This window comes from Bos indicus x Bos taurus, chromosome 26 (genome assembly GCF_003369695.1).
Source record: "Bos indicus x Bos taurus breed Angus x Brahman F1 hybrid chromosome 26, Bos_hybrid_MaternalHap_v2.0, whole genome shotgun sequence".
Lineage (NCBI taxonomy): Eukaryota > Metazoa > Chordata > Mammalia > Artiodactyla > Bovidae > Bos > Bos indicus x Bos taurus.
The window spans coordinates 29,606,329-29,615,105 of NC_040101.1; the positions used below are offsets into that span (position 1 = coordinate 29,606,329).

An 8,777-nucleotide genomic window follows, 5' to 3' on the forward strand; every position below is an offset into this window, starting at 1 on the left:
TTAGTTTCATTAAGCCTGCCTGGCATGACTGGAAGGATTCAATTAGCAGTAGCTAGCGTCACTCCAGTGTTCTTGCCTGGAGAATCCCATGGACGGAGAAGCCTGGTAGGCTGCAGTCCATGGGGTCACACAGAGTCGGACACGACTGAAATGACTTGGCAGCGGCAGCAGGGTCACCCCTTGCTGTCCATCAAGTAAACTACTTTCCACAAGGAATGGGTGAGCTCAGGCTGGGGTAACAGGTCACTTGAGGCTGTTGTGGGACTATTCAGTCCTAAAGGTTCCTAAAGATTTCTCTTGACAACCTATTGTGAGAGCTTTAGGCTGAGAAAAAAAGGAGATGAGTGCGTAGAGGTGTGTGGCACCCTAACAACTTCTCTGATGGAGGTAGGCAGTCCTTAGCCCTCTAGCCTTTCTCTCTTAGAGATCACCACACCATCCCATGCCAAATGCCTGAAAACAACCAAGAAGCCTGAGCTGATTTGTAGGTGTGTGATCAGCCCCTTGCCACCCCCGTCCCCCGCCCCAGCTCCCCTCTCCTCCAAGGGAATAGGAGGTGGAGTCATCATCTACCTGCATCCTTCCTACTTTAGTACTCTGGGTGTGGATGGAAGATTGATTTTTCTAATCTCAGAGCGCCCTCTGCTGGCATCTGAGGCTCCCTACAAATGGGGAGGGAAGAGACTAAGATTCGAATTTTGTAGGGAGAGAAGGCTCCCTACAGAAGACTGCAGAAAGGAGGCTCTTCCCTGGCACTCAGGACGTGGAATTGAGTGACAAAGAAGAAACAGACAGGTGTTCAGTTTACTGAGTAACAATGGCACCATAGCTTTTATTACTGGTGGCGGTTGGTTGCGGGAAGCAGGAAGGTGCTCTTAGAGGATCTCACTGGGGCCTTCACCCCACTTCAGCCAGATGTCACAAGAGTTGGAGGCAAGGTCCAACTCTTCACTCTGTGAATTCACCAGCACATATTCCATCCCCAAGCCCACCTCCCCTTTGGACCAGCCATTGACATCTGGGCCCTTCTGCCTCTTGGAGATGGGGGTGGGGGTGGGAGCAGAACCAGCCCTCAAGAAAGAGAAGGAACTAGGATCAGGATGCTGCGGAATGTCTAACAAGATCAGTGGAACACAAAATCCCCTGTCTTAAGATTGTACACTCAGGCTTTGTTGCCCTGAGGTGTCTTACAGCCACTCAGACACCTGTGGAGTGTAAGCACCATTCCCACAGCTGCTTCCCTCTGTCAGAGGGTGCTGTGGGGGCTCTTAAAAAGGAATGCTTTGCCATGCCTTCAAGGCTTTTTGGTTGTGGGAGGGTGCTGGGATTTTAAGTTTAGCTTGAGGTTATGATGTCAGAGTGGACCGAAACTCCTGGGATTGTGCCCTAAGATGGCCTTATTGTAGTGGGAGGCAGGGAGAATGGGAAGCTGGCAAGAGCAGTACAGGATGCTGACACTCCTTTGTTCTATAGAGGAGAGGAAATGACCCATTCCAGGATGTGGGGGGTGGGACAAGCCCCCTGCCTCCCTTATCCCCCCATGTCCTCCTCCGCCAGCTCAGTTCTTGCCAGCTCAGTTCTCGAGTCAGCTTTGGGAGCCGGAAAGCAGAATTCTGAAGGATTCAGCCCAGTTTGGCCTGCTAAATGTCCTTCAACCTCTGTCGTGAGATCCTGGGGCTCCTATGTCCAGAGGGGCAAGGTCCCATCAGAAATGACTTGGCTGGTGAAACTGTTTAGGCAAGAAAGCCCTGTACTCTGGCTGGCAGATAGCCAAGAAGGGAAGCCAGACATGAGAACATCCCAGGACAGCCTGCACACACACACGTTATCACTTATGTACATACACAGACGTACTAGCGTAGGAGAAAGGGATTATGTGACCCTGCCTTTTGAAATCAGAGGAGAGAAAAAGGCTTGTGGGGGCACCTCTCAGCCTAATGGATCGCTGGTCTCAATGGCTGCTCCCCCATCAAGCCCTCCGCCCAGCACCAGGCAGATGGAAAGCAGCAAAGACGGCAAGGCTCCACTAAGCAGCAGCCCAAGGAGGCGAGGAAGGAGGCCACGGGCTGACCCTGCCTCAGAGCCCCTTGTTGTAGTAAACCACTTCGATGCTGGGGTTTTGCTCCTGAATCTGAGCTCTCAGCTCTGGCTCCAGCCTGCTCACGTGTATGGAGCTGTAACAGAAGAGCAGGCTGGCTGAGTGTCCCCTGAGCCCACCCCTCACGCTCAGGGACCACCATCCCTCATCCTCCCAGGCTGCAGAATCTTCTGCTCCGACTGCCAGAGGCCCAGATCACAGTCATTCCCTCACCCCCAGGATAAGGTGAATGTCCATCAGGCCCCTTCCTGGAACACATTGATGGGACCTAAGGTCAGCTGCTACCACAGGTGTGGAAAAGTGGAAGTGAAAGTGTTAGTCCCTCAGTTGTGTCCAACTCTTTGCGACCCTATGGACCTGTCCAAAGCCCCCAGCCAAGCCCAGAGACAGCACTTACCTTCTCTGGGGGAACAGGGCACAGCACAGGGGGGTGGCAAATACCAGGCTGAGGGAGAAGAGTGTTAGAGAGGTTTGTGAAGCGCTGATCTAAGAGTGTTCCCTCCCAGTCCCCCACCCTATCTCTGGAGACAGCCCCTACGGGTGGAAACTGATTAAAGCCAACGATGACAGATGACAGTACGTTCTGGCTGAGGAAAGAGCCTCCAGAGCAGTGATCCGGAGCGCCACAGCCAGTGACAGAACCAGGAATTAAATGTGCATCAAACTCTAAGATGGCACCAAAAGGCTTATTTCCATGGTGGATGCGGGACCCCTTTGACTAGACTCTTGACCTTCAAGAACAGACCTCACCCCTTAACACACACAGTATGCTTTACAGGTGTCCAAGACCCCTACCAGCTGACTGTATGAATGAATGACATATACAAACATCTTAAAAGCAATAATACCCACCCACATTCACCACAGAAAGGACACTCACACACACTCTAGCTGTCTTCCTGCATACTTACCAGAAGCCCACCAGGCCCATCTGCAGTGGGGCCCCCAGCCAGGGGCGGCGCTACGGGTAGAGAGAGAATATAACAGTGTGTGTCCCCTGCCCCCCTCACCCGTAAACCCATACCATGGCAGCGGTTCTATCCCATCAGCTCTACCTTTAAGCCTCTGAAATATGGCCCTTTTCTTTCCCCTAATCCCATAACAGCGATTGGCCGCCTTCCATTCCAGCCAGGCATGCTTGCCAACACCCTTCCTAGCATACCATCCTAACCCTTACCTCTCAGAATCACTTCCTACAGTTCCTCCAGGAGCATTTCTCCAGGAAGCCTTCTCTAACCCTCCACTCCCTCCCTCCCATCTCACTGCATCAATCTGTCCATTTCCAAACACACCTCCTGCTCTGCACACCCTTCTTGATTTGTTCCAGCCATACAGACCACCAATCTGTTGCTCCGTGTGTGTGTGTGTGTGTGTGTGTGTGTGTGTGTGTGTGTGTGTAGCTGGCACTCAATAAATATTTGTGAATAAAGGATTCATCAAATGAGTCAGAGCTTATATTGTAAACTACAGCATGTTCTGTCCTGTTTACACATGTGTGAGCCTGTGTGTGTGTGTGCATGTGTCTCAATGCTTTTCACAGCTGACAGCACGAGCATGATACCAGGTGTGACTGTGATGGTCCCTCCCTATGTGTGTCTCTGGAGTGACACCAGCTTCCTTCAGGACAGAAACCCTTTCCATCCTTTCCTGCCCTTCTCCTCCTGCACCCTCAGTGCTCCTTCACTCCAGTTCAATTTAGTCTTGCTGAATGAATTAATGAAGGGGGGGGAGCACAGGGGTGCAGACAGGTGGCAAGTCTTAGACTTAGGTCAGGCTGCAGAGGAGGTTGGGGACTGGTCACTTCTGCCCCCAGGCACCACTACTTCCAGGATGGGAAAGGAGAAGGTGACCTACCTTCAGGAAGTCTTTCTTCTCCAGGGTGTCCATGATCACCGGGGGAATAGCTGAGGGAAGAGCAGGGCAGGGAGGGAGGGAATGAATGGAGTGAAAGTCAGGACCCTCAGGAAGGGGTGATTCCCCCTTAGCAGCTCCTCCCACTCTCCCCAGAATCTTACAGCTCCCAGAATCCTCACACCCCCTGGAAAATGGCATCCCTTCTCTTAGGGCCTCCCGTGCCCCACGGAGCCACCCCTGCCTCACCCATGGCAGGAATCGCCATGCAGATTCTTGATATCACCACCTGGAAGATTCCTTTCTTGGCTGCAGCCACGGAATGGCCAAGCCTCTGACCCTGTTCATTGGTCACTGGGATGCCCACCTGAAGCTCCCTGAGAAGGGAAAGGGGTGAGGATCAGATCACAGGCAGCTGGTCCCTGGGGTCCCTCAGACAGCCTAGATTCAAAGGCTGGTTCTCCCACTCCACCATCCCCCAGCACCAGATGGAGACTAGGCCCGGCAGTTTGCATGGCCAGCTGGTATGCCTACAAGCACTCTGTGCATGCACACGCCAGAAGCAGGGGCCACTCACCTTTGCCTCATCAGGGGGATGTTGATGCAGTTGGCAGCTGCAACGGCTGCAAAGGGCACAAATCTGCCAACCAGTGGGGGAAGATGCTGGGGGAGGAAAGGTGTCACTGAGTGGCCCTAAGGGCCATGGGGTGGTGGGGAACTCTGAGGAGAGTCACCAGGAGCCTATAGGTTGGGTGGAGGAGGGGAAAGGAAAGAAGGAGGTAAGTAAAGAGCGAATGGGGGGGCATTTACCTTGGTCAGGGATTTGAGTCCCAGGGCCGTGGCCACAGCCCCGGTGGTGGCACTCACGTATGCCATTCCCAGCTGCCTGTGGGTGGAAGAGCCAGGAAATGAGGTGGAAATGAACAACCCAGCATGTGGCTCTTTGCTCCAGGGACACGCCAAATCCTCAGTAACTGAGGCGTGGGAGGCTGGCCTCACTGCAGAGAAATGTCTCCCCTGCTCCAGTGTAGACCTGTCTGGAAGCCCCAATCCCTCCACTTGAAGAGGGTCCCCCAAAGCATACACAAGAAGATCTTGCACCATCAGTCAGGCCAGGAAAGTGAGCAGGGGACTGGCTGAGAGGAGGGCATTGAGCCACGGGCTGCACAGGCCCGGGGGGACAAGAGAGAGAAATGGAGGGCCGGGAGGAGAGCCCCTGGGGTGAGCTCTCACCTCACAGTGATGGGAGCGTCGCCACTGCGGTTGGAGTAGTTCACGACGGCATTGAAGGACTGATTCAGCCACTGCCAGAACACCACAGTTGGGGTCTTCCTGAGGGAACAAAGGCCCTTATGTCCACAGTGTCCCACATCCTTGGACACTGACAATAAAACCCCAAAGGTTATCCCCAAACCCTCAAGAGAGGCCCTGGTGATGACCCCAGAACCTGCTCTGATGACCTGTGCATGACCCTCCTTACACAAACACACCTGAATTTTGAGAAATGGAAGCAATTCTAATACAAGCTCTCAGCCACCCACTATTTTCTGCCCAAACTGGCTCTGAGGACATGCCTAATCATCTAGCCTGAACAGAGTACCAGGGAGGAGACACACAAGATAGGACCTGCCTGTAGAAGATGAGCATGCAGCCGGTGATGGTCATGTTCATGGGCACCTGGGCCGACATGCGGCCAATCAGGACCACCTTCTCTCCTGTGTCTGGATGGAAGGCAGAGTCGTACACGTACTTGGCCCTCCACAGCTGGTCCTCGGTGAGCCCTGGCGTTACTATGCCAGCCCTGCAGAAGTTGGGAAGGAGCTGACAGGCAATTCTAGGGGGCAGATCCACCCTCCCAAGCCCTGCCCACCCAGCTTAGGGGTGATCTGGACAGAGGACCAGACACTCTGGCTCCCAATCTCAGAACAAATGAGCTTTTTGTCTCTGGGGAAGAATCAAATCTTCCAGAAAGAGTGCTCCTATTTCTATTTCCCTTCTGGCCACACAAAGAGGGGTGCCCTTCTGCTTCTGTCTAATGCTAGGTCATGGGTCATGGTGGTTTCCAATGGGTCAAAAATGGCTGGGGTGCTCTGAGGGTTTTTCCTCCTGGAAACAAGGAGGCTGCCCTCCTAATTTCTTGGGACTCAACTTTGAGCCCCTCCATCCTTGCAGAGGGTGGCCCAGCAGAGGGACAGGTCCTGTAGAGGGTTTGTGAAGCACAGAACAGCCCCCTATCCATAAATATCAACACCACCTCCTCTACCCAAATACCCTGAAATCCTTTGGGCTGAAGTTCTGTGTCTTAGTTGTCAGTGATTCCGACAGATAGAGTCAAGGAGTGAGGGGGTGGAGGAGTAGAACAGGGTCATGCTCAAGTGAGGGGAGGTAGGTACAAAAAGTACTGTATGAATAGCAGGGAATGAGCCCCTGGGTCAGATGGGGTCAGGGGTCACCTGTAGTTCTGCACGATGTTCCGGGAAGCTTCCAGCTGTGCCCCAGACAGCAGCAGATTTCGGGGGTCCGTCACGGTGAAGAAGTGCCGGGCTCTGCCTAGGAAAGTTCTTTGGTCCCAGCGAGGTTCCTGGATATTGATATCTAAGGGCAACTCACCCATTTTCTGCAGGGCAGGGACCAAAGTCAGAGGACTCCAAGGAAGGGGTCCAAGGGCTCCACATGGGGGAAACTTCGGTGGTGCTGCCCTGGTCCCTGGGCCTATTGCCAATCCTCTGGAGCTCAAGGTAACTCCAGATAGGTAAGCAAGTGGGGGAGGAGCTGCTCTCTAGGCAATGTTCCAGCCCAGGGACCTACAGCCACTGGAGGAGGGGACAGGAGAGAACAGGGCCAGGAAAGCAGATGTCCTTGTGCTCTGGCCTGCTGCAGATTTTCATGAGTGAGGATTTACACGTGTGTGGTTGACGCATGAGCGGCAACTAATCCCATGCAGCTACTCTTGTGCTCTGTATGCACAAAAATGCAGATTATATGCATCACACATCCACATTCATGTCAGCTTTAGGCCCCAGTTGCTTTGAGATCTACATGCAAACACCCGAGGCTGTTTGGAAAAATGGCATAAGCTGTACCACACTCCAGGCCCTAAATGGAGGAGAGCAAGGGCTCAACAGCTTCAGGGCTTACCTATTCCGGTCTCAAACAGGGGACTGATGCCAGCCAGCCAGTGTGCTCGCAGGCATCCACAAGTTGCCTCTCCAGACCCATCTCCCTCAACCACACTGAACTGCCCAACCCACACTGAATTGCCCAAAGTTCTCCTTGTTCCCCAGGTGGGCAGGGCTGGCATAGACACCCACTCACCTCTTCCTGAGCCACCTGCCTCTAAAGGAGCAGGATTCAGTAAGTGACCCCTTCACTCGGCATAGAGAGGAAAGCCTGAAGCAGCCATCTGGCCACGTTGGGCAAAATCCTACAAAATGACTAATCCTCTCCAACCACACTTCCTCACAGGCAGGCACACCCTCCCCTCTCGCACACTCACATTCACATACCCACACACAGAGACACCAGCATACTCGCCCTACACAGACCTGGAGACAGGGTGGACACACCCTGCACACCAAGACCGTTACTTACTTACTTACATACACACACATGCACAGCCTACATCCATCAGCTGCAGACACTTGAATGTGTGACCACACAGAGCCCCACCCTAACATTCCCTCCCTAACCAACTCCCCTGTGCCCCATGAGCCGAAGATACTGAATCCTATAGGACAGGGGCAGCTTCCCTTTCTGACTCCCAGCCCTCAATCCGCTACTCCCCTGACCCCCAAGCCCCACCCGGCACAGCGAGCACTCACGCTTTCCTAGGCTCCTGGGCTCCGCGGTTCTGCAGCCCTCAAACTCGCCTTCCTCTCCGCGCTTCCCCCGCCTCCCCGCCCCCGCCTTCACATCCATCACGCGAAACGTCACGCGTGACGCTCACGGGCTTGCGAGGCGGGGGCTCCGCCCGACGAGGCCAGGGATTGGCAGGGCCTGGGGGCGATGAGTGTCATTAAGGGCGACGCCCCCGGCCCTGGCTACCGAGACCCAGCCCTCCACAGCCTCCCAGAGCCAATCAGGGCTCGGGAATCAGTTCTGGCCGCGTCCCCAGCGCGAGAGAGGAGGGGAGGAGCTGCCCCGTTTACTTGCATTCCCTTGGCTGGCCTCGGGAGGCACCCGGCCTCTGCCCAAGGGGTCTAGGTGCCCCCCGAGAAGGCAGGAGGCGCGGAGGGGCATCCTCTGACGGTGCGCCCAGAGGGACTCGTGTTACCTCCAGGCTTGTTTACATGATGGCTACCTTGGCCGTGGCCTTTGCCTGCTTGGTCCTCTGGGCTCCTACCCCGGTTCCCATGAGGTCCTCTCGCAGCATCTAGACATTCTTATCCCCTCACAGATCAGTTCTGCTCGCGCCTGTGTCCTTTCAGTGCCCGCACCTTTCCTCCTCTGTATCTTCTATCCTCCCCTCTGTAACCTCTAGCTCCGCTGGGTCCCCAGTTTCCTTATGACTCCAGTCCCTATCCCTGCATCACAGACCCTGGCCCCTGGCCCTGTCCCGGAGGTGAAGGGGCAGAGAGCTCAAGATACCTCTGTCTGCATCAAGCAAGTGGATCAGACATTCTTCCTACTTCTGGTGGCCCGAAACCAGCTTCCCTGCTATGCGTTCTTTCCAGAACTGGAAGGCCAGAGAGACACTTTCTGACATAGAAGGAGGATGCATGTGAAGGCAACGTTCAAACACACACACACACACACACACACACACACACACACACACACACACACCCCTCAGTCATCATACAGAACATCCATGCCGCAAACTGAGGCT

At 54.5% G+C, this 8,777-nt stretch overlaps 1 protein-coding gene across 1 annotated transcript; it reads right to left on the reverse strand.

Moving 5' to 3' along the window:
• Positions 1 to 798: 798 nt before the first annotated feature.
• On the reverse strand, positions 799 to 8,004 carry SFXN3 (sideroflexin 3). The gene is made up of 11 exons (XM_027528995.1): positions 7,771 to 8,004; positions 6,403 to 6,566; positions 5,580 to 5,750; positions 5,183 to 5,281; positions 4,760 to 4,835; positions 4,527 to 4,612; positions 4,199 to 4,326; positions 3,953 to 4,002; positions 3,010 to 3,059; positions 2,496 to 2,543; positions 799 to 2,174 (listed from the first exon to the last, which is right to left on the reverse strand). The coding sequence occupies exons 2-11, from the start codon at positions 6,561 to 6,563 to the stop codon at positions 2,078 to 2,080; spliced, it is 966 nt and encodes a 321-aa protein (XP_027384796.1). The 5' UTR covers positions 6,564 to 6,566; positions 7,771 to 8,004; the 3' UTR covers positions 799 to 2,077.
• Between the last annotated feature and the right edge of the window lie 773 nt (positions 8,005 to 8,777).